The following is a 26,259-nucleotide window of genomic DNA, read 5'->3' on the forward strand; positions in this document are numbered from 1 at the left end:
GAAGTGAATGAAAAGGACCTGAGAGGAGGATTAGAGGACCTTGCAGGTTGGAGGCAGGGGAAGAAGGTCCAAGTTGGATGTGAAAGGAACTGGGAGAAGAATTAACAGGGACTGGTGTGGGTAGGGGCAAATTAAAAAGGAAAGGCCTTCATTGCTTGGAGAGTCTGGATCAGCAAATTCTGCCTAAAACAGGGAGGCTGCCACAATACCTCTGGAGCAAATTCCTGTACTTCGTGTCAGAAAAGCTAAGCTATGGAACCTCACCACAAAGAAAACACTGTGACAGAGAATTCAGCAATTTCCAAAAATGGGTTCAGTGTGGGAAGGAAACAATGTCAGTAAATGCCAAACTCTCCTTCCACCTGCCGCCATTTTGTGACTGGTAAGCCTCAGCCATTTTCAGCCATCTCAGCCACCCTGAATTCAGTCATTCAGAGCTTCCATGCCCCATGAGGCCACATACCAATGGACAAGCCGTCTGGAATCTATTAAGAACTGAAGGACAAACCCACACTACAGATCTGCCTTTCTTATAAAAGCAAGAGTCTTGGGGGAAAGACTTGAGGGGTACAAATCAGGTGCACAGTTGATGCGTCAATGGGTATGCAGTAAAACTTGCCACAATCATCTTCATGGGAAACCTCATTGATGAGGATGAATTGAGATTTCCCATGGCAAATTCTGTAATATAACAACCCAAATGGTGTGTTCACAGTAAGATTCCAAGTCTGCTTATAATGTTGATTATTTTCAACAATATCATTCTATGTAAGCTTTCCGCACACTTTCAAATTGAGACTGCCAGGCACTTCATAACTCCCACCCCTGCTTCAAACCTTATTCTGTCCTTCCTGGACCCTTCCTTAGGCAGGAAGAGGACTGAACGGTTCTAAGAGGAAAAAAAGCAAAGAGTTACACCTTTCTCTGCAGCCTCCTACCATCACTGACTGCTCACCCCTCCTTTTATAGCCTTCCTGCGCCAACACACCCATTATCTTCCTTTCTGCTGAGACGGCACAAGAGCAAAAGCCTGCAAGACTGAATGTGATTTTCTTCAAAACACAAACACTGTGCAGAAGGGATTACGGCCAAAACAATACCTATAGCACAGTCCGACCGGCCAAAGATAAGAGACCCAGCTGGGGCAGCAGTAGGCAACAGGCAGGCGCTCTTTAACACCTGCTGTGCCCCGATATTAAAAATCTTGAGCCTGTGTTTTTCCTCCCCTTTCAGGGTATTCGGAGATGTAACAAGACCCGCAACAGGGACAGGGAATGTAACGTGGATTAGGAACTTTCCGCTGGCCTTTATTTTGGGTCGCAGCGGTCAGAGTGTTCTGCCATCCACCAGAATCCCTTGCTTCCCTTCCCTATTTTTAGGCTCTGAAATAAAATTGGCTTGAGAGGCTAGCTTACTAATGGGCACCTCTTCCAGGGACTCAGGAAACTACGACATTATTATGTAACCTCCAAAAATTCAAGCATTGTTGTTATTTATTATGGGGTGGTTGTCGTTGTTTGATCTTGCTCTTCTGCCGCACCCAACTTGCACAAAATAAATAAACAAAGCAGCCACATATTTTGGGTTGCTGTGATTTGCAGGTGCCATCTTATCAAGAGTTCCATTCTGCACGATATAGGAACTGGGACTTTACTGGCGTGGCCCCTACCCTTTGGAAATCCCTGCCCTTGAATATCAGACAGTCTCTGTTGTCTTTTTGGTACCTACTAAAGACACTCCTCTTCCAACAAGAATTCTAGTGGAGCTATTTCCTAATCTGCATCTGTACAGGGGTTGGTTTTTAACGGGACGGCTCAGCTGGTTAGCGCATGGTGCTGATAACGCCAAGGTTTCAGGTTCAATCCCTGAATGGGGCAGCTGCACATTCCTACACTGCAAGGGGTTGGACTAGATGACCGCCGGGGTCCCTTCCAGCTCTATGATTCTATACTGTTATTTCTTTATCCTTCTGTTGTTTGGCGCCCAGTGCTCCTTTGGGAGGAAGAATAATGGTACCTGCAGACACCTACATGGCACCTGCTCTATGAAAGTACATGCCTTGTGGGTGGGAGGAAGGCTGCAGCTTAATTGCTTGATCTGTAGTTACCCTAATTAGGCCTGGCACTGATAAGCAGCTTCTTAACAAGCTGTGACAGATTTCTCAGCCTTTCCGCCAGAAGTTTCCCTGAGTTTTATTGTGCTCAGCAAAGCTTGGATCTGGTGGCCTTTAATGTAATTGCAGGAGTAATGAGTCTTAGTGCCAACAGCAGCTTTCTTCCCAGGGCAAAAAACAGCAGCCACAGACCAATCTGAATCGGGGACATGAGAAGACTTAAATCCCCTCCTCGCTGCATGCCACAGTATCAATCCAACCCCGGCTCCCCAAACCCTCCTATTAGCTAAATTACAATCAATTAATAATAATTATTATAATGGGACGCGGGTCTAAACCACAGAGCCTAGGACTTGCCGATCAGAAGGTCGGCGGTTTGAATCCCCGTGATGGGGTGAGCTCCCGTTGCTCGGTCCCTGCTCCTGCCCACCTAGCAGTTCAAAAGAAGAAGAGTTTGGATTTGATATCCCGCTTTATCACTACCCTAAGGAGTCTCAAAGCGGCTAACATTCTCCTTTCCCTTCCTCCCCCACAACAAACACTCTGTGAGGTGAGTAGAGCTGAGAGACTTCAGAGAAGTGTGACTGGCCCAAGGTTACCCAGCAGCTGCATGTGGAGGAGCGGAGACTCGAACCCAGTTCCCCAGATTACGAGACTACCACTCTTAACCACTACACCACACTGGCTCTCAAAGTGCAAGTAGATAAAAAGGTTTGGCAGGAAGGTAAACAGTGTTTCTGTGCGCTGCTCTGGCTCGCCAGAAGCAGCTGTCTGTGGACAAATGCTGGCTCCCTCGGCTTATAGAGCGAGATGAGCGCACAACCTCAGAGTTGTCCGCGACTGGGACCTAATGGTCAAGGGTACTTTTACCTTTAATAATAATAATAATAATAATAATAATATTTATACCCCACCAATCTGGCTGGGTTTTCCCAGCCACTCAGGGCGGCTTCCAGCAAAAGATTAAAAATACATTAAAGCATCAGTCATTAAAAGCTTCCCTAAACAGGGCTGCCATCAGATGACTTCTAAAAGTCAGATAGTTGGGTATTTCATTGACATCTGATGGGAGGGTGTTCCACAGGGCGGGCGCCACTACCAAGAAGGCCCTCTGCCTGGTTCCCTGTAACTTTGCTTTTCACAGGGAGGGAACTGCCAGAAGGCCCTCAGCGCTGGACCTTAGTGTCCGGGTTGAATGATGGGGGTGGAGGTGCTCCTTCAGGTATACTGGGCCAAGGCCATTTAGGGCTTTAAAGGTCAGCACCAACACTTTGAATTGGGCTCAGAAACATACTGGGAGCCAATGTAGGTCTTTTAAGACTGGTGTTATGTGGTCTCGGCAGCTGCTCCCAGTCACCAGTCTATAACTCAGAAGCCAGACATGTACTTAAACCATATCAAAGACCTTACAATGTTTTCCCCTTATGCAAAAATCCCAGAATTTGCACGGTAATTGGGCTGGCCCTAAGAATGTTAGAGATCTCTAGATCTGCCCACACCATACTGTATTTCTTCTGTGTTGAGATTAGAACCTCAGGGGAATAATTTGTGGCCGTGGTATTTCCAGGGGCACACCTGCAGAGCCTGTGAAAAAGCAAGGCGCAATATAGAAGCCGATTTGCTTTATTCTGGGTCTAGAGTACAACGTGGCACATTTTGAGAGTTGTGAATTGGTTGCTCCAAGGCAATTTTCCACAGCCTCTCTGAGTGCAAATATAGTGACCCTGCAGATGTCACTGGACTACTATCCGAGATGATGATAGTTCAAGACCATCACATGGAGAGCCACAGATTCCTCATGCTTGCTATGAGGTCTCCAACGTATCTTGGGACATGCAAGGACAGTTCATAACAAAGGTGAAGATCTTCCACCCATCACAAAAACAAGAATGGAAATGTTGGGGTACAAGGAAAAACCCATGAAAAATAAATATTATTTAAAAAGACTATATATGGTCAACTTTTGCCTTTGTGCGGAGAGAGATTAATTCCTTTCTCAGGATGTCAGTTATGCCAGGCAATTTCTTCTGCCTTCTCTTTAAGAAGCATTACAAAAACTGTCAGCTGCATTAAGGATAGCTTAACAAAAAAAAACAAACCAAAAAACCCCTACCCAGCCTCTTTGCCAAAAGCACAATTGCTAATCATTACTGGGATTTGCTTTTCACACAGACAACTCCCTGGTTTTTAAATTCTTTGGTTCTTATTCTGAGTGCCTGATTTGTTAACTCTTGTCCCAGCCTAGTTTTTTTTTTGGGGGGGGGGTGGTCTGGGCAGGGAGAAGACGGACTAAAATGAAACTTCTTCTCTGCCTGTCTGAAGCTAATCTTTTCAATTATAGGTGAATGGCACACAATAGGGCACAGGGGTTTGGTCTGGCTTGGCTTTAGAACTTTAGATTTATTATTCATTGTTTAAGGTTTGGGCTAAAACATAGTAGTCATGAGTGCAGAAGACATTCCTTGAGGACTTCCCTCTGGTACTCATGAAACCTGACAGGCCTCCTTTGCTTACTGCTCCCTTCATCACAAGGTGATGAGAGTAGTTATTCCACCCCTTCACTTGAAAAGAGCTGAAAGAGGGATGATCGTTCCCTCTTCCAATTTGATATGCTTTGTGAAGGCTCGCATCAGCATCTCAGATGTTCAACTGGAATCACTGCAACAGTTCATTTATGCTGGGACTGTCATATGGAGGAGGCAGGGATATTATCAGTTTGAGGTACCAAATAAGGCTTGAAACACTCACACCGGCGCATTACTGCAGCATATCCAGAGCTAATACAGTGGTACCTCGGGTTACATATGCTTCGGGTTACAGACTCCGCAAACCCAGAAATAGTACCTCAGGTTAAGAACCTTGCTTCAGGATGAGAACAGAAATCGTGCTCCGGTGGCGCGGCAGCAGCAGGAGGCCCCATTAGCTAAAGTAGTGCTTCAGGTAAAAACAGTTTCAGGTTAAGAACAGACCTCCAGAATGAATTAAGTTCTTAACCCGAGGTACCACTGTACACCATTAGCAGGGCAAAGAGGCTGAGCACTCAAATGGCTGCTACAGCACAACTCAACCTCAGCTTCTCCCATATTCCATTTAGTGTGGAAAATTTGCAAATTGTGTGTGGCTTAGGGTGTGCAATAGGTGGTACTGGTAAATCGAGAATAACAGTAAATAGAGTGGTACCTCGGGTTGAGTACTTAATTCATTCTGGAGGTCCGTTGTTAACCTGAAACTGTTCTTAACCTGAAGCACCACTTTAGCTAATGGGGCCGCCCGCTGCTGCCGCGCCGCCGGAGCACAATTTCTGTTCTCATCCTGAAGCAAAGTTCTTAACCCGAGGTACTATTTCTGGGTTAGCGGAGTCTGTAACCTGAAGCGTATGTAACCTGAAGCGTATGTAACCTGAAGCGTATGTAACCCGAGGTACCACTGTATTTCAGTTGGTGGCATGGGGAGCAGCCATTTTGGCATGGAAGAGGATTCTGGAGAATGAGCAGTAGCAAGGGCACCGATGGTGTCCTGTTTGGGAGACCATGGTGGAGCCAAGGCAATCCCTGGCTGGATTAATCATATGCCACATCCCAAACAGGAGGGTTACAGAAAAGAAAGTCAGGTGGATTAGTCAAATGTACCTGGCAATACCAGATTCCAACCATGGTGGAAAGCAGGGCAAACAGGAGCATGTCAGCACCCTGGAGAGCTCACTCAGGAGCAGTTGTTGACTCAACAACATGCTGAAGCCTTCTGGGGCTTTATGAAAGTCAGCTGGCCTGGACTGTCTATTAGCCCTATGACAATGTAGGCTCTTTTAAAGGATCATTGCCCTGCTAGGTAGCTGTTGGTTCCTACAGCATGGAGATAGCGAGGGATGAGTTGGAAGAGTGTCATCCAAGCTGGAGGGGTCTGGTAAGGCCACATCTTCTGATCTGGATAGTCCAGAGGGCAGGGCGGGTATTTATGTCCCAAGTGATGCTTCCTCTCCCTGCAGGTCTGCCTGTGAGCCGGATGGAGGATTGTGTCCAGAGAACATGACAAATAGCAGGTGCCTCAAGAGCTGCAGAGGTTGCTCAGGCCTGAGTGAGTGGAAGTAGTGATGGTGGTGATGAAGGGATTATGGCACACCGAGGTTGGATAATGGAGCTATATTCAGAAGATAACCACTGGTCCCATTGGCTTGAAGGGAGGGGGAGTTATGGGTGTGGCCACATCTGCTGGGTGGGCAGCTTTGCCCTCCAGCTTAAATGAGGTTGATACCCCTGGTTGACTAGATCAACAGAATCTAAATTCTCAAATAAATAAAATGGGAGAGATCACACAAAACAGCGTAGTATTCACATTGCATGACTGCAAGCTTGCTGATTTTGTTGCGTTCATTTGCAGTGAAAACAGATAGAACTGCAGTCATCATGTGTGATGCTCTACACACGCTATTTGCACACTTGCGTGTTTTTGAAATCTGAAGTTTTATCCTGTCTAAAAACCAGAGGTTTCAGGTTGGAGGAAGACCAAATATACCACAGGAATTTCTAGATATAATATGCTTTTGCCATTAACAAAACCAACATCTGGTTGCAGCTCAATTTTATAGCAATTCTTTGTGCGTCTGGATGTTTGGAGTTGGCTCCTTCTTCCCATACTTTTCCGTTGCCCTTCCACCTAAGGATTTGCTAACAACTTCAGCATTTTTCAAGTGGATGGATGCCTGATCCTAGGAAATTCGGGCAGCTGTACAAACCAGCTCATGCTAATCCCTGGCATTTGTGCAAAAGCTTACCATAAGCCTTCAACTTCAGGAGGTGTCAGAACAGCAAGATCCTCACCATCAATTAATTCTGCTTTCAGAAAGTAGAAAAGAGGGCTATTGGGAGGCAACAGAGTGAGAGACAAGAGGCTGGGCCAAGGCCATTTCGTCAGCTTGGTTGAGACCACCAGTTTCACTGGGCCAAACCACCAGGATTCAACAGTGGGGAAGTGGGGAAGCAGGGCCGTAGGTCAACAGAGCTTGATGGAATGAATCGAGGCTGTGGCATTTTGACCCTCCACTCAATGACTTTTTCCCTGACCTCCGATATCATTTGCCTGTTCTGGGTATGCATGCAGGTATTTCTGCACCTGTGTGAATGTGTGTGAACCTTTAAAGAAAATTCCCAGGAAGGGCACAAATGCCAGGATTACAGACCTTAGTTGTCATGATTGACAACAGGCAAACAGGGGCAGCAATACCCATTTTTAATTTGACTCTTAAAAAAAAAGGTATTGTGTAAGACTAATCTTTGCCTGGATAAAGCTTGCCTGAGAGAAGAAGAGGGATGAAGCTGTTCTGTCCCAAGACCTCTCTATTTATTTTTTATTTTAATGTACAAGGTGTGGCTGCTGTTTAAACGTATTACCGTTGCATTAAGAAAGATATTGCATGCTGTAACTTGGAAACAAAGATGCAGGAAGGAATTAATAAGGAAATTATAGGAGCAGCTGTAAGTGATAAACATAGTGACAATGTTGTGATTACTTAGAGCATCTTATAGAGTTTTAAGAAAATGGAATCCAGTTATGCAATATATGAAGAAATAATTAGGAACTGCAAGTATAGGAATAGAAAATATGCCGCTATAAAGATTAAGGACTTTGTTTCTGATTAAGCTGCTTCACACACATGTATTGGGGGATTTCATAAGACATATAAAATCGTTAAGATAGGATGACCATATTGATGACATTAATGATATTTATGACTTCTACATTTATGAACTGTAACTTATTTGGATTATTTGAGATATTTGTAAGCAAGGTAGTAGAGATGTTTAGTATAAGGTTTGACACTAAATGTTAACCTTAAAAAAAAAAACCTGTACTGGACTTTTTATTTAGTTTAAGTATGAACAAAAACTAAATAGAATACTTTTTAAAAAGCCTGATATATATACTGATTTAGAGGTAACACACACACACACCTGCAATCCCATAGCCATGTATTGGGTGGAGATCTGAAAAAAAACTGCTCCTGCTAACTCGGTTGTTAAATTTCACCTGTGCCTTCTGCAAGCAACGTTCAGTAAAATTGGATGCACTTATTCCATATGGCTAATATGGCCACACACACACACAAAAATCACCAAAAATCACGCATGACAAAGACAAACCTGCCCATCAAAACATAAAATGTGCTAACAAGCTTCCACATCAGCAGGTGCGCAGCAGATTGCAAATGTAACACATGGAACACGAAAATCCTGATTAAAGGAAGGAAAACTACAGGCAGGCATTTTGATAATGATGATACTGTCTGGATGCTGCAAAAAAATCACACAAATGAACAACACAAAGTCCACAATAAACACGTGTCCAAAAGCACCCAGCATAGTGCAGGCACTTCAAAACCCTCTTGCTGTCATGGATTGGCTGGATGCAGAAGAGGGGTGGGAGGCACCAGCTAGGGAACCCCCCTAAGGGAAGAAGGCTCAGAGCCCAGGGATTGGTGGTGGGACAATGAGTGGTCAGAAGGAGAAGAAGGAGAAGATTGGAAGAAAGAGGTGTCAGAAGCTGAAGGGGTAAAAGGAAGAGTCTGTGGCAGAGAGCAGTCTAGAAGCAGAGGTTGGAGAGGAGGAGGGCCGAGAGGCAGAGATGAGGCAGGCTGCTGAAGAAACCAGGGCATCTCCCCCTCCTGCTGTGACCAACTCCCCTACCCACTGGTCACCCAGAACCTACAGAGGTATGAAGAGGACGGAGCAGAGACAGACAAGGTGTCAGAGTCTCAGATTGCTTAGAACAAACCCAGAGGAGGTCCTTCAGTGACATCTTGTGATTACTGATGACCTGCTGGCCCAGTAAGGTACCTGGATAGGAGACATTCTGGTACACATATGAAATCTGGTGTGAGCTCTTCGGAGGAAGAGCAAGGTGTATGATTTGGTAAGGGCACCTTCAGACTTAGGGCACATACCACCTGTGGGCCACCCCTAATCTGGAGTTTCACCACCTGGAAATGTTTGATGACCCAAATTAAAGCCTGCCTTCAATGTAAACTCAAAAGGACATGAGAATCTGCCTATAACAGATCAGACTATTTGTCCATCTAGCTCCAGAATGGGGAACCTCAGGCCCAGAGACCCAATGTGTCTCTAGGTCTTTCTGCATGGTCCTAGGAACTCTCCTCCGACACCACCTGATGCTCCACCCACTTTTGCTTCTGGCCCCTCCCACCCTCAGAATGTAGCAGCCCTGGAAGGCTACCTCAAAGGAGATTCAGTCGCCAGACTGAAAAATGTTCTCCACCTCTGGGCTGGCCCAGCATTTTCTTTACTCGACTAGCTCAATGGCAAAGAAAGGTGTTCCCCAAATGTTCTGAACCCCTGGCCTACCTGGTGGCAAGTCAATATGTCAAGTCCAAAGTCTGGGGGGTCAATCTACGCAAGCTAAATCCAAAGTCCAGGAAACACACTCCAGTTTCTGTTCAGGTAAGCCAAGTCTGAAGCCCACCAGTCAATATACTGTCCAGAGTCAAACCTGAAGCACAGTCCCCTAGAGGTCCAGGGGCGTCCAAGCCAAGGCCCATCAACATGGGCTGTTGAGCAGACCTGGCACCTCAGCTCTGCTTCCCATTTGTACTTCGCATGTTGATTGCAGCATCTGGGCTTGATGAGACACGTGACCCTCACCTGTTCTGAGCCTACTCCAGCTAAGGAATCATCTCCTCCCAGAGCTAGCAAGCCCCACTGGTGAGCTGGGCTTTGTTCCCTTGCCTGCCTCAGCCTCCTAGAGCGCCCCTCCTGCTGCTCCCTATGCCTCAGAGCCTGCTGTATTTGTGGAGACAGGGGCCCCTATGGCTCTGGTAATGGGTCCTGCTGCTCTGGTTTCCCTCACCACCATGTCACTCCATGAGTACTTCTTTCCCCATCCCCTGCTTGCCCTGGTATGTCCCAGTCCTGGCTACACCCCATGCTGGGATCCTGTTCCTTCTCTTCCTCCACCCCGTCGTCCTACCAGTTCATGGCACCAACACTGGGTTCCTGGTCCCCTTTAACAAGAGCTACCAGGGCTTCAAGGGACGTGGGTGGTGCTGTGGGTTAAACCACAGAGCCTAGGACTTGCTGATCAGAAGGTTGGTGGTTCGAATCCCCGCAACGGGGTGAGCTCCCGTTGCCCGGTCACTGCTCCTGCCAACCTTGCAGTTCAAAAGCACGTCAAAGTGCAAGTAGATAAATAGGTACAGCTCTGGCGGGAAGGTAAACGGCGTTTCTGTGCGCTGCTCTGGTTCGCCAGAAGCAGCTTAGTCATGATGGCCACATGACCTGGAAGCTGTATGCCGGCTCCCTCGGCCAATAAAGCAAGATGAGCGCCACAACCCCAGAGTCGGCCACGACTGGACATAATAGTCAGGGGTCCCTTTTTACCTTTACCTTTTACCAGGGCTTCAACATGGGGCGTGCTGCACACAGAGCATGTCTTCTGCCACTGAGATGCAGATCTTCCCTGACGAAGAGTCAACAATCCTTAAACACCTATGATTCAGAGACCCTTATACAGAGCCATAAAGCCCAGTCATGCCCCATTGATATCTCTAGCAAAGGGAAACTAAATATTTCTGGGGATGCAACCGGACTAGTCCAGGCCATGAAATTGAACATTTCAGATTCATGGCTTGTGCATTACTGCTGAGCGTTGCCTAGAAGCTTCAACCATAATAAGCTGGTGCTAATTTCCCACTAATGGTACTTTGGTCTTACAAAAGCAGGTCTTTTTTTTTCTCTTTCATTCTGGAGTCAAATATTGTTATAGGAAATGCTATAGGACCTGGCCCTAGAAGACTCAAAATCAATCTAAACCCATTAAAACAGTGTTTTTTGTTCTCTCTGTCCCTTGGGAAAAAAAGCTACTTTGTCATTTTATCTTAGCCAAATAGTGTGGAAAAAATTAATTTCATTATACAGAACAGAACAGGATTTCATTGGATTAAACCCAAGGACTTTCAATGTGCTTTTTAATATCTGCAGAATTGCACTGCCCTTTCATATTTGTAAAATATTCACGCACAAAAGATCTCCAAACCCATCCCTATTCCCAACAGTGGCTGAATTTGCCACATCACAGTAAGCCAGTGTTGGGGAAAGTCCAGTTTCGTAAGCCCACCAGATCTCCCCACTTGGCACATACGTAGTGCGGTTTAGCCAAAGCCACGCCAGGCAGGTTTACAACAGGTAAACCTGCAGTGCCAAACCGAAAAGGAAGAATCAGGAGCACACCCTGAGAGCCTTTTTCTGTTGCTCTGTAGTAACGAAAATAGGCGTCAGATTCAAAAAGCGGCAAATTGCAGCTGAGCAGGAAGAAGAGCAAGTGCATTTTGGCTCTGTACACACCCTCTAGCTTTAAAGCACATGCAAAATACAATCTTTCCCTCAAAGGACTCTGGGCACTGTAGTTTGTTAAGGGTTGCTGGAAGTTACAACTCTGTGAGGGGCTAAACTACAATGTCCTTTATTCTCTGAGGGGAGGGTATGTTTCAAACGTGTTTTGAAGGTAGAGCGTATACATAGCCTTGAGACTGCATTCATAATTCTTCTGCAGCCTCAACTTAAATTCAAGTCATGGCTGCAAAGGAAGACTCTTTGTAGAACTGGCTTATGTTTATGTCTTTATTATTAATTTTTGTATACTGCCCTTCATCTGATTTCACAGGCCGCGGAGGGTTGCCGTATGTCTTCTTTTTCCAGGACACATCCTCTTTTTCATGGGTATGTAAAATGAGAGTCAACATAGCAATCCATAGTTAAAAGTAGTACAGTGGTACCTCAGGTTAAGTACTTAATTCGTTACGGAGGTTCGTTCTTATCCTGAAACTGTTCTTAACCTGAAGCCCCACTTTGGCTAATGGGGCCTCCTGATGCTGCCGGGCCGCCAGAGCATGATTTCTGTTCTTATCCTGAAGCAAAGTTCTTAACCTGAAGCACTATTTCTGGGTTAGCGGAGTCTGTAACCTGAAGCATATGTAACCTGAAGCGTATGTAACCTGAGGTACCACTGTAGTTGGCAAATGTGCCCTCTTTTTTGCTCTTCAAAACATGGTAACAAAGAGTTGTGGCTTCAATGGAAGCATTGCAGATACACTCCTAATTCTTCCTAGGCAAGGCATAGGCTTAAAATGGAATCCAGTTTGATACTCCTTCAGTAAGTCATGAATCATGGGCTACTGTGCATGAGCCAACTGTATCTGCCTGGACCCCCCCCCCCAACAATGGGGAGAAACAATTCGCAACCCCTGATTAAGCATTACATCTGATTCAGGGACTGTGGCTTGTTTTTCCCTTAACACACCACAATGGTAAGCCAAGAGTTGATCTTTGCTCATAAACCATGGTTTGCTTGAAAGAAACTAACCACGATTCCATGATCCAGGTGCTAAGCCAAGAATTGATTTGTTTCCTCCAAGCAAATCTGCCCAGACTGGCTCAGTCACAGGAAACTATTAAGTATGACACGGGAATTGGGTCATCATTTTAAAAAGAAGAAGTCTTAAACTTTTTAAAAGCACTTTTGGGTATCTTGCACATTTTCTTCTTCGTAACTGAGAAACCCCCGTAGATTTGCCCATATCCAAATTTAGATTGCAAGCACTTTGAAACAAAGACGTATTCTATTAGTCGGCGAGACCTCTGTAAATTCCCTGCACATAAACAGATGAACAAATCGTAACAAACCCCAATTACGGCTGATGAACCTTTATTGCGGATTCTGAAGAAATGGTTTAGATTTAAAAGGCAAGCTTTTAAGAAGAAATGATTATCAACTATATATTGGAGAATCAACACAGCTTTCGTATCAAAAGGCAAGAAGGTTGCCGGTCAAAGTTATGCCTCTCCTCTACAGCACAGATACAACAGAAACTGCTTAAAAACCTGAAAATCTTATCTGTAAGAAACAGGCAACTAAAACTAACAGCACCATCTTAAGGCAAAAAATAGAAGTGCACATTAAGCAGGAAAAGAGGAGGCAGCTTTATGCAGAGTCAGGCCAATGATCCGTCTTGCTCACCACTGTTTATACCCAAGCCAGAGTGAGGCCTTCTACATGGGGTTGGCTTCCCATGAGTCCTGGAATGGCCCAAGGGCATAGCTCAGTTGGTAGAGAATGAGACTGGAGTCAGGGCTGGAGTCCTTCCATCCCATCCTTGGGGCTGGTCCTGCACCACCAACAGAGAACATACACAACAGCATAGCTGTCAACCTACAGATTTGAAAATAAGGGACCAGCAGCCTCAAAAATAAGGGATCAGCAGCCAAAATAAGGGATCAACAATTACTTTGATAAAATACATTTTTTGTTGTGTGCAAATGGCTTTAGATACCTATTAGGTCCATAAATTACCATATAGCATATATTCAACACAAAAAAACAGCAACAATTTGTTGTTGACAAAGGACAGCTGGACATAGAAAGGGCCCCATTACCTTCAGTAGCTTATTTAAGGGACATCATCAATAAGGGACAGCAGCGGGACATGGAGCTGGGATAAGGGACTGTCCCGCCAAATAAGGGACGCTTGACAGCTATGCACAACAGGGTCGCTGTGTTTTGCACTAGCGAGCTAGTGTGAGAAGCAACCACTTAAAAGCAACTTAAACAAAACTCGAAACCAAAGCTGGTAGGACACACTCTCTCTACTTACTTTCCTGCTGCAGGAAAAGGAAATGGGCCCGACACCCAGAGCACCTTCCCAAAATGTAACAACAAAGAGTTCCTTACTTTTTCTTGATCTGGAGAAGAACTTTATGCCCCCGGGGGAAGTGGATGCGTTGGAGCTGGGGGAGGAAGAGTCTTTGGAAGATGACCGGAAGATCCCGCTGAAACTCATGCGCCGAGGGGAGCGAGGGGGAGATTCCTGGTAGGGGAAGGGGAACACTGTTTTGGGTGAGCCAGGACTGTGCTTGGATTTGACCGGGGCAGAGGCTGGGCTGGAAGGCCGGTTCTGGAGCCCCTTTGGGAAAAGTCCTTTGGAAGGGCTCCCTGTGTTGTAGCTGTCTTCCGCCTGAAAGAGAAAGGGGTAATAATTTTTTTTTAAAAAAAAATTATTCCAAGGCCAACCTCTGTCAAACCATTGACCTAATGAGCATCTACCTGCAGTGAATCTGATGCAATAAAATATTGCCTGCCCTTCTCTTAAAAATATCTTTTGCTGGACTAGCCAAACACTAGCATCTTTCCTGTGTTGGGAAGGCTGTGGAGAGATATGCTTATATTTTTATGCATGGTGGAGTCACAAATTGGTATACATCTTTTGGGGGAGAAAGTTGTTTCTCATTATTTCCAAAATTTCACAGCAATCCCTTCTGCCCAATTCGGGTCTTGCCTTCTTATCATTAGTCTCAAATTGAAAGAATAACCTTAAATGCAGAGATATAGTAATTTTTCCTATTATCAGCCGTCCGATTAACAACAGCCTGATACTGGAAACAACTTAAAGAAACCCCCATTGAAATCTGATTAAATAATATTTGGAATGTGGCTCTATCTCGCTACGGAAGGGTAATTAAAGGCAGTTCAAGGATAGACACTTTTGGTGATACTTAGCTGCCTTTCTTTGCCTTTATAAATAGAGACAGAAGGTACTTTTATTCCATTCTCAACGCAAGAATCACTGGGGAGAGGCTACTTGAAATGATAATGCATAAATAAACTTAACGCTTGTGAACTGTATACTGCATATGAAACCTAACGAGAATGTACCACTGGGCGAGTTAATGTTGTTCTTCTATTGACATGAAAACCAATAAAAATTACAGTGGTGCCTCAGGTTACATACGCTTCAGGTTACAGACTCTGCTAACCCAGAAATAGTACCTCGGGTTAAGAACTTTGCTTCAGGATGAGAACAGAAATCGTGCTCTGGCGGCGCGGCGGCAGCAGGAGGCCCCATTAGCTAAAGTGGTGCTTCAGGTTAAGAACAGTTTCAGGTTAAGAACGGACCTCCGGAACGAATTACCGTATTTTTCCCTCTATAACACTCAGATTTTTTCTCCTAAAAAGGAAGGGGAAATGTCTGTGTGTGTTATAGAGCGAATGTGTGGTCCCTGGAGCCGAAAAATCAAGCAAAAATCAAATCGCGGTGCTGCACGCTGCACGGAGAAGCGAAACCTGAAAAGAGGAAGCGGCTGCTTTCCTGCATTCTGCCTCAGGGTCTTACTGCCCACCCTCCTCTGTTTCGTTGCTGTGTTTGCTGAAATGGAACAAAGAGCAGGGAAAGCCCCTCCCCTCCAGGCAAGCAGAGGGGAATTCCTCTCTGTGCTGCTGGGGGAGAGGGAGAGAGAGGGGGGAAGGGAGATAGGGGGAGGGGGAGGGAGGAGGGAGGGAGAGAGAGAGGGGGAGGGAGGAAGGGAGGGAGGGAGGGAGAGAGAGAGAGAGAGAGAGAGAGAGAGAGAGAGAGATATGGCTGGCTTGGGTGGGGGGAAACTTTTGCCTTTCTTTCCTCCCTCCAGTTAAATCCCTCGCCTGCATTCTTAGCCAGCTGCTTCTCTGCACACCCCTCTCATGTCCCTTCTTTGTTTTTCCTTCGCTCCCCACTTAAAATGTGGTTACAAAGCATAGATCCACATGGATCCTCAGGATCTTTGCATTGGGTCACCCCAAATTCACCATCAGATCACATAGCATGTCCATGGCTACAGCCTGCCCCCCCCCCCAATCACGCACCCACTGTTGCCTGGGGCTGCAATGGTGCAAAAACGTGGTTACAAAGCATGGATCCACAGGAATTCTCAGGATTTTTGCATTGGGTCACCCCAAATTCACCATCAAATCACATGTCTGTGGCCACAGCATGAAGCCCAAAAATGATACATCCACTGTTTCATTCAGAATGTTTTTTTTTTTTTTTTAATAAAATTTTTATTAGGGGTTTTTACAGAATAGAGTACAAAGACAATAAACAACCTTACTTTTATCTCAACAGAGTTTCATAACTTCTTTGGACTTCCTCACATCTCCCGCTGCCATTTTCATCATCATAAATTTTTTCCATGCAATTTATCATCTAGTTTGCAAATTTTATAACCGCTTATTTAAATATAGTCCTCTGCAAATTTATTTCTCTTAATCTCGCTTTACATCCCATTCCAATCCGATTTTGTGGTGGCCAATTATTTATGATCAAACATCCTACTTAACTTTCCACCAAATCACAATATTTTTGTAAATAAGTCTTAAATTTCCTCCAATCTTCTTCAACCCTCTCTTCTCCCAGGTCTCGAATTCTGCCAGTCATCTCAGCCAGTTGCATATAGTCCATCAGCTGCATCTGCCATTCTTCCAGCGTGGGTAGATCTTGAGTTTTCCACTTCTTAGCGATAAGTATCCTTGCTGCTGCTGTTGCGTACAAAAAGAATGTTCGATCCTTCTTTGGCACCATCTGGCCGACAATGCCCAAGAGGAAGGCCTCTGGTTTCTTAAGGAAGGTATACTTAAATACCTTTTTCAGCTCATTATATATCATTTCCCAGAAGACCTTCACCCTGGGACAAGTCCACCAGAGGTGAAAGAATGTTCCTTCATTTTCCTTACATTTCCAACATTTATTGTCTGGCACATGGCATATTTTGGCAAGTTTAACTGGGGTCATGTACCACCTATATATCATTTTCATTACATTTTCCTTCAGAGCATTACATGCCGTGAAGTTCATCCCCGTGGTCCACAACCTTTCCCAATCCTCAAACATAATATTATGCCCAATATCCTGTGCCCACTTTATCATGGCCGACTTAACCATTTCATCTTGTGTATTCCATTTCAACAGCAAGTTATACATTCTTGAGAGTACTTTGGTCTTAGGTTCTAACAATTCTGTTTCCAACTTCGATTTCTCCACCTGGAATCCTAACTTTTTATCATTTTTAAAAATTTCTTGGATCTGAGCGTAGTGTAACCAGTCTCGCACTTTGTCTTTCATTTTTTCCAAACTCTGCAATTTCCAATTATTACCCTCTTTCTCTATTATTTCCCAATATTTCGGCCATTTGGCCTCCATATTGGGTCTTTTTCGGGCCTTGGCCTCCAGAGGTGATAGCCATCTTGGAGTTTTATTTTCCAATAGGTCTTTGTATTTTGTCCAGACATTAAACACTGCTTTCCTGACAATATGATTCTTAAAGGCCTTATTGATCTTAACTTTATCATACCATAAGTATGCATGCCAACCAAATGCATTGTTAAAACCTTCCAGATCTAAAACATCAGTGTCCTCTAGAAGTAGCCAGTCTTTTAGCCAGCAGAAAGCTGCGGCTTCATAGTACAACCTTAAGTCTGGCAGGGCAAAGCCCCCTCTTTCTTTCGCATCAGTTAATATCTTAAACTTAATTCTGGGCTTTTTGCCCTGCCAGACAAATTTAGAAATATCTCTCTGCCACTTCCTGAAACACTCCGTCTTGTCCACAATTTGCAATGTTTGAAACAAAAACAACATCTTAGGCAATACATTCATCTTAATAGCAGCAATTCGGCCTAGCAAAGAAAGCTTCAATTTTGACCAACTGTCCAAGTCTCTCTTAATTTCAGACCAACATTTTTCATAATTGTCCTTAAATAGACTCAGATTTTTTGCTGTTATGTTTACCCCTAGGTACTTTACTTTTTTAACCACAGTTAGTTCTGTTTCTCTCTGAAACCGTTCTGACTCTGCATCTGTCAAGTTTTTTCCCAACACCTTAGTTTTCTGTTTATTTAGTTTGAAACCCGCTACCCGACCAAAGTCCTGAATCAATTGTAACACTCTTTTTGTGCTAGATTCTGGCTCTTACAATGTCAAAACAAGGTCATCTGCAAAAGCTTTAAGTTTATATTGTTTCGCTCCGATCTGAATCCCTTGCACCAACCGGTCCCCTCTAATCAAGTTCAAGAGCACCTCCAGGACAGAAATAAACAGCAAGGGGGAAATCGGGCAGCCTTGTCGTGTCCCTTTTTCAATCTTAAACTCTTCTGTAACCACATTGTTAACTATCAGTTTTGCCTTTTGTTCTGAGTAAATCGCATCAATCCCATTTTCAAAACCCCGCCCCACTCCCATTTCTTTTAAATTCCCCTTCATAAATTTCCAAGAGATGTTATCGAAGGCCTTCTCCGCGTCTATAAAAATTAAAACTGCTTTAGTGTTAATATTTGTTTGCAAAAGTTCCAAAATGTCAATAATGTTCCTTGTATTAGCAAACAAGTGTCTTCCTGGGAGAAAGCCTGCCTGGTCTTTATGAATTATCTCATTTAAAACTCTTTTGAGTCTTCCTGCCAAAACGTCAGCAAATATTTTATAATCCACATTTAAAAGGGAAATGGGACGGTAGTTCTTAAGTTGTGTCTTTTCAGTTTCTGATTTTGGTATCAATGTGATGAAAGCTTCCTTCCACGATTCAGGCGCCTTCTTTCCCTCCATAATTTCATTGCTGACCTCCATCAGTGGTTGAATCAAATAGTCACTTAATGTCTTATAGTACTTGGAGGTCAAGCCATCTGGCCCTGGAGACTTGCCCAGCTTCATATTCTGAATGGCATGTTCTATCTCTAATCGTGTTATTTTACTATTCAGGAGTGATCTATTTTCTTGTGATAGTTTTTTAAGTCCATTTTTCTCCAAAAATTTTGCAATCTCTTCCTCATTTTGTGGCCCTTGAGTGTATAATTTCTTAAAATATTTCTGGAAACATTTTCTAATTTCCACCGGGTTCTGAATATATCTTCCTTCTATTTCCAAATTTGTTACTATGTTCAACTTTTGTCTCTTCTTCAACTGCCAAGCCAGCAGTTTCCCACATTTGTTAGCCGATTCAAATGTTTTTTGTTTCATTAATTTAATCTTCCATTCTATTTCCTGATTTATCAGTTTGGAATATTGTGCCTGATGAAGTTTAATTTCTCTCAAGATCGGCTGTGACTTCGGGTTTACTCTTAGTTTCTTCTCTAACTCTTTAATTTTCCCCAAAATCTTATCCTTTTTCTCATTTTGTAGTCTTTTCTTTATGGCGTTCTGTTGTATCAAGAACCCTCTCATCACAGCTTTGCTTGCGTCCCAGATTGTTCTTTTTTCCACTGCAGTGTTCAAATTTATCTCAAAGTAGTCCTTTATTGTTTTTTTGGCCTTCTTAATAATCTCCTGATCTCTAAACAAGTTGTCATTCATCTTCCATCTAAAGGAGCCGGTTGGTAATAGTGTCATGTCCATTTTCAACGCGTTATGATCGGAGCAGGTCTTTGGGCAGATTTCCACTTTCCTAACCTTAGGAGCCAGACCTCTAGAAATCCATATTTGGTCAATTCTTGTCCAAGTCAGTTGGGCTTCAGAGAAAAATGTTCCTTCTTTCCCCAAGGGGTTCTTTGTCCTCCATATATCAATCCAGTCCATGTTGTCTGTCATTTCGAAAAAGGTCTTTGGTAGTCTGCCATCTTTAGTAACCTTTTGGCTTTGTGACCTATCCATGTTCGTTGAAACGATCCCATTCATATCTCCCATCATGATGATGTTATCATAGTCCAGATAGTCCAGCATAATCTCATGCAACTTCTTATAGAATTCTGATTTCCCTTCATTTGGAGCGTAGATTCCTAATATCAAAATTTTCTCTCCTTGGTGCTGTATTTCAATTGCCAAAATTCTTCCATGTTCATCTTTAAATAGAAATTTTGGTGAGAGGCTCTCCTTTGCATATATCACCACTCCTCTCTTCTTAACTGAATCCGAAGATATAAATTCTTGGCCTAACCTTTTATTTACCAATATTTTTCTGTGGAGCCTAGTCACATGTGTTTCTTGTAGACAAGTAATATCTAGTTGCTCCTTTTTTAATATGTGAAAGATTTTCTTCCTTTTTTCCGGGCTGTTACAGCCATTTATGTTCCAGCTTAAAAGTTGCAGAGACATCCTGGATGGATCTGTTTAATTTCCTTGGGATGGTGTTTTGTTCTGTGAGTCTTCAGGGTTCTGTGGTACAGGTACCTGTGGTGGTTCAGGCCCTGAGGGTAGTTCAAGTCCTTTATGAAGGTCCTCTCCGTAGGCAGTCAAAAACTTATCCCTATCTTCCAAAGTTCTAATTTTAATCTTCTTCCCTCTAAAGGTAAAGGATAATCCTTGGGGGAAGTCCCACCTAAAGATGATTGAGTTGCTTCTCAGCAGTTTTACTAAGTCCAAATATTCAGATCTGAGGTCCAACAGCTGTTTAGGAATGTCCTTAAAAATCTCAATTCTTTTGTCCGAAATGTTCAGGGATCTTCCGTAGTGCAGGCCCAAAATCTTGTCCCTTTCCTCCTTTGATCTCAACGTAATCAAACAGTCTCTGGGCTTCTCTCTCTTTATGAGTCTTCCAAGTCTGAAGGCTGACACAATTTTAAAGTCTTCCTCCTCTAAACCCCAGAACTTGGAGAATTCTTTGGTCAAAAACTCAGCTAGATTGCCTTCTTCCACTTCTGGTATCGATCTTATCCTTAAGTTAGTCTCCCTGTTCCGAAGTTCCAACATAGAGAGGTAGGTCTGGTGTTCCCCAACCTGCTTACTGAGCGGCCTTACTTCTTTTTCCAACTCTCCCACTCTTTGGCTGGTCTCTTCGGCCAGTTTCTGATTTTCACCTGCAGCCTCCTTCAGTTGTCCGATTGCTTGTGCATTCTGTGCAACTTGCCCGGATAATTTGTTTAGAGTTTCTGTATTAAGGTCAATTTTCGCAGTTTGTTGGTCAACTTTCCTGTCCAAAGACTCCAATTTCTCAAGAATTCTCTCTAATACAGAACCAGATCCTCCTGAGGCCATCTCTTCTAGTTGTAATTCCTCAGTTTCTCCCTCCCCTGCCTGTGACAGGGAGGTAGCTTTTTCCTCCGAGGGCAGAGTAGGCACAGATGATCTGCGTGTTTGTGAGGCTGCAGTTAAGGTTGTCAGAGTTGTTTGTCTAGTTCTTAATCCCTTTCTTTTTGCGCCACTCATTCCAAAGTTATCTAGCAGTCAAGGTCAAGCTGAGTTGTTCCCATGAGAAAGCTACGGCCCAGGTGGTAGCAGTCAAACAGAGGGCCGGGAAATAGAAAGTAAAACAATGTTTTTGTTATAAATCCTCAATCCTCTAGGGGGAGCATAAAATGTCCTAAGAAGAAGAGTCCATTCCAATCATACAAAATCTGAACCAATACTTAGGGATCTTCACAAAAGTAGTTTTAGCAGAGTTGGTTTTAAGTTTGCCACAATATTTCAAGTTGTGCTTACTGGAGTTCCATAGTGCAAGAACGTAACCATTCTGAACTCCCTCAGACTGTCTCAAAGTTTAAATACAATGTATCCAAATTTGCAGTCTGACAGTTCTACTGCTCAGGCAGTTCTGACACCTGGGCTTCTTAAGTAAAGTTGTAATCCACAAAGAAGAAGATATATAAGTCCTGATAATAGTCCAAAAATCAGTTGCTTACAGTCTTTAAGGGGATTGAAAGTAATTTCTGCGGGTGCTCAATCTGAGCTGTCAAAAGTTCTCTCTGTGCCTCCACTCCTCCTGCTCTTTGCTTTAAAAGTCAATGGCTGCGGAAGACGGACTTCCTTTTCCTCGTCACTCCGCTTTCAGCTTGTTTTCAGTATTTTTAGTCCCAAAATTTAGTAAAGTCCTCAGTTACTCACGGGTTGTTGCGTTTTAGAATCTTGTGTTGCAGGAAGAAAGGTCGGCGCTCACCGGCAACAGCAACGCGGCTTCGCTCCGCTGAATGCGCATAGACCCACAGCGCCGCTGCCCCCTCTGCGATCCGGAGCCCCTTACGGGGTTCCCTCAACGTTTCGGGGGTTGCTCCTGGCGCCCGCCGGGTCCCGAGACCGCAGGCTTCCGCTGCCTGCGGTTTTCCAAAATGGGTCTCCGCTTCGCCGTAGCGGACGACCCTTTTCCAGCGGAGCTTCCCTCTCCCGGTTAGGAAAGGGCAGCCATTACCGTTCGCGCCGCCTCCGGAAGTGCATTCAGAATGTTTTTTCCCTTGTTTTCCTCCTCTAAAAACGATGTGCGTGTTATGGTCAGGTGCGTGTTATAGAGCGAAAAATACGGTAAGTACGTAACTAGAGGTACCACTGTATTTGGGAGGGGGGAATATTATCTGCCCAACACTGCAGGTGGTCAGAAAACAGAACTGAAAGTCAAATCCCACCTTCTTCTAATGAAAAGTTAAAATGTAGACTCTCAATGGGGGACAAGGAGGACTCACTACCAACATAGGAAGACAATACGCTATTGCCTATTTGTCTATCTGGTCCAGTGCTGCTGAAATTTGACAGGAAGTCCATCTCCATGGCTTTGGGGAAGAAGTCTCACCACCGTCACCTCTGATTCGATCTTTTAAATTTGGGACTGGACTTATGACCTCCTGCATGTAAAGCATGAGAAATGATCCATCTCGGTCCCAACAGTTGCCATTTGTGGATGTGAAAAGAACGGGCAGCTTCTGGGAGCCTCGTTAATTACATAAAATTCTGCCGCAACGGCAACAAGACAAGCCATGCAGGTTTTTTTGGAAGGTGAACTGCGACAGTGGTGAGCTTGGGTCAGACCGGAAATCTATGTCTTCTTAGACCTCCTACCTTCTGCCGAAGAAGAGCTGTTTCGCCTCACATGCACCACCCTGAGAGCTGATACAGTGGTACCTCGGGTTAAGTACTTAATTCGTTCCGGAGGTCCGTTCTTAACCTGAAACTGTTCTTAACCTGAAGCACCACTTTAGCTAATGGGGCCTCCCGCTGCTGCCACACCGCTGGATCATGATTTCTGTTCTCATCCTGAAGCAAAGTTCTTAACCTGAGGTAATATTTATAGGTTAGGGGAGTCTGTAACCTGAAGCGTCTGTAACTTGAAGCGTATGTAACCCGAGGTACCACTGTAATGGCTTTTTATTGTGTACAACATGCAGCAACAGCCGTTTTTAAAACTCACAATTATATTTTAACCGGAATATAACAATATTCCCTTTAACTGGACTGAAACGTGCTCATACGTTATAACAATCTTGGTCCTAGGGAGGGCGGGAAGCAATTACTCTGATATTAATGGCATGTACAGTGCACATGACTATCTCAATTGCTTTATGGCTACAGCCATTAGCCGGGGGGGGGGGAATGAGGGGAGAGACCTGTCATTTCCTGTTCTCTACTCTTGATGCTGCAGCAATTGTTCCAGTCAGATCACCTCAAGTGAGATAATCTGATTAATTATTTACCTTAATGATGAGGGGTAAAGAAAACATTAAAGCAGAAGACGAGTGTAAATAAATATATATACATATTTGCTTCCCTATTGGCAATTCATTTAATCAGTTTTTCCTTCTCTGAGCTTATCAGACAGGATCTAGTCCTCAATAAAGAACACATACACAAGTACCCATGACTTCTAATGATACCCAGCCCAGCCGATTCTTGATACCCCGGCAGCTACAGAAGCTCAGCTGCAGAAACCAAAGGGTGGGCATTTATCGGCTAGTTGTTCTTAGGAATTCTGTTTAAATATTTGTCAAGAAGGAAGGCAGTGGGGACTCTGGCATCGTCAGATGTTCCACAAGCTGAGCAGCAGAGGGCGAAGGGAACATGTGGAACCAAGTGCAAGCTACAGATAGGTAGCCGTGTTGGTCTGCCATAGTCAAAACAAAATAAAAAAATTCCTTCCAGTAGCACCTTAAAGACCAACTAAGTTAGTTCTAGGTATGAGCTTTCGTGTGCATGCACACTTCTTCAGATACACACCTTCTTCCCCAAAGCCATGGAGATGGACTTCCTGTCAAAGTTCAGCAGCACTGGACCAGATAGACAAATAAAGTAGCGTATTGTCTTCCTATGTTGGTAGTGAGTCCTCCTTGTCCCCCATTGAGAGTCTGCATTTTAACTTTTCATTAGAAGAAGGTGGGATTTGACTTTTAATTCTGTTTTCTGACCACCTGCAGTGTTGGGCAGATAATATTCCCCCCTCCCAAATACAGTGGTACCTCTAGTTACGTACTTAATTCGTTCCGGAGGTCTGTTCTTAACCTGAAACTGTTCTTAACCTGAAGCACCACTTTAGCTAATGGGGCCTCCCGCTGCGGCCGCGACACAATTTCTGTTCTCATCCTGAAGCAAAGTTCTTAAACTGAGGTAATATTTCTGGGTTAGCAGAGTTTGTAACCTGAAGTGTATGTAACCTGAAACGTATGTAACCCAAGGTACCACTGTACACTCATACCTCGGGTTACAGCCGCTTCAGGTTGCGTTTTTTCGGGTTGTGGTCTGCCAAAACCCAAAAGTACCGGAACAGGTTACTTCCGCGTTTTGGCAGTCTCACATGCGCAGAAGCACCAAATCGCAACCCGCGCGTGAGCTGACGAGGGTTGCAAATGCTGCGGGTTGCGAACGTGCATCCCGCACAGAGCACATTCGCAACCCGAGCATCTACCGTATTTGGTTTACAAACTCTGCAAAACCAGAAGTAGTGTCCCGGTTTGCGAACTTTACCTTGGTCTAAGAACGGAATCCGAATGGTGGAAGGGCACCGGCGGCGGGAGGCCTCATTAGGGAAAGCATGCCTCAGTATAAGAACAATTTTGGTTTAAGAACGGACTTCCGGAACGGATTAAGTTCGTAAACCAAGGTACCACCTGTATTATTATTTTAAAATATTAACCTTTTACCTCATCTCCTAATTCCCTTCAACACTTTCACTGACTTCCAAGGCCATATCTGACTCCTGGGCCTGAAGCAAGTGAAGAGGCAGGCTGCGGTGCCAAGGTCCACGTGGCCCCCTGTTTGACTAAACCAACTGGCAGTGCCCTCTCCAGGGTTCAGACTGGGGACATTCCCAGCCCTATCTGAAGATGCCAGGAATCGAACACGGGACCTTCCACGTGCATAGAGGATGCTTTAACAACCCTTCCCTGATAGGAAGAAAAATTCTTTCCCTTAGAAGGACAGGCCAGGAGACATGGAGTTCCTTATTTCCTTCAAGCAAAGGGAGCGACGGCACATACCTGATTAAACTAAACGATATGCTATCGGTCTTCATGTCAAGGTGCAGTTAGATTAGTGTCATTCGAGGCGAGGGAATTTCTGCCCGTGGTATACCGCTGCAGAACGTCGCTCACGTCTCACCTGATAGCTTTATCGGACTGTACATACGTCCTCAGAGGCAAATGCAAGATTAAATGGGCTGTTAGTGTGTGTCAGTGTGTTCTGCATCTGGCTGGGGTCTGGGTAAGGATATAAGGAGACGGTGTTTTCAGTCCTGTCCTGAGTTGGGTGTGTGATCAGCGCGGCTTCTGTTCTACGGTTCACCTTCCATTCAAACCTACATCACCATCCCCTCCAACATTTATCCGATGAAAACAGGGACCTTCTATACCTAGACAGCATCTTAAAAAGTACCTAGACAGCATCTTAAAAAGCAGAGACATCACCTTGCCAACAAAGGTCCGTATAGTAAAAGCTATGGTTTTCCTAGAAGTGATGTATGGAAGTGAAAGCTGGACCGTAAAGATGGCTGATCGCCAAAGAATTGATGCTTTTTAATTATGGTGCTGGAGGAGACTCTTGAGAGTCCCATGGACTGCAAGAAGATCAAACCTATCCATTCTGAAGGAAATCAGCCCTGAGTGCTCACTGGAAGGACAGATCCTGAAGCTGAGGTTCCAATACTTTGTTGGGAAATATGGAGGGCACAAGCAGAAGGGGACGACAGAAGATGAGATGGTTGGATAGTGTTCTCAAAGCTACCAGCATGAGTTTGACCAAACTGCAGGAGGCAGTGGAAGACAGGAGTGCCTGGCGTGCTCTGGGGTCACAAAGAGTCGGACACGACTAAACAACTAAACAACAACAACATTCTCTGTCAGGAAGCTTCTCTCGTGTTTGATCTCGCCACACACATAGATGTCCTATATACACCTGTCACCTTAAGCCAACTTCACTGCCTCAAACTACCTCGCAGGATTATTGTAAAGAAAAATGTGTGAGGGAAGGGATCATGTGCAACACTTTCCACAGATAAAGAAACAAAACGAAAGTTTTAGCAGCAAGCTAAAATTGCCAGCCGGCAATTAAGTCTGGAGGAGCAACAGAACCTTGTATTATAACCACCATTTTAAAACTCCCAGCAAAGCTAAAAATGTCACAAGCTAGGCTGGGGAGGAAGGAATGAGTCAATCAGTATTTGCAA

The 26,259-nt window shown here is 44.4% G+C and overlaps 1 protein-coding gene across 4 annotated transcripts in view; it reads right to left on the bottom strand.

Moving 5' to 3' along the window:
* The window catches only part of PRKAG2 (protein kinase AMP-activated non-catalytic subunit gamma 2), a 205,081-nt gene that overhangs the window by 107,198 nt on the left and 71,624 nt on the right, over positions 1-26,259 (bottom strand). For all 4 annotated transcript variants that reach the window (XM_083705128.1, XM_083705131.1, XM_083705129.1 and 1 more), the window contains exon 3: positions 13,847-14,129. Coding sequence is in view for 1 of the 4 variants with exons in the window: in XM_083705131.1 (XP_083561257.1) it covers positions 13,847-14,129 (283 nt within the window). In the remaining 3 variants the exon portion in view is untranslated. The remainder of the gene's footprint in view (positions 1-13,846; positions 14,130-26,259) is intronic.

Source organism: Podarcis gaigeae, assembly GCF_964106915.1.
Source record: "Podarcis gaigeae genome assembly, chromosome: 12".
NCBI classification, from domain to species: Eukaryota; Metazoa; Chordata; class Lepidosauria; order Squamata; family Lacertidae; genus Podarcis; species Podarcis gaigeae.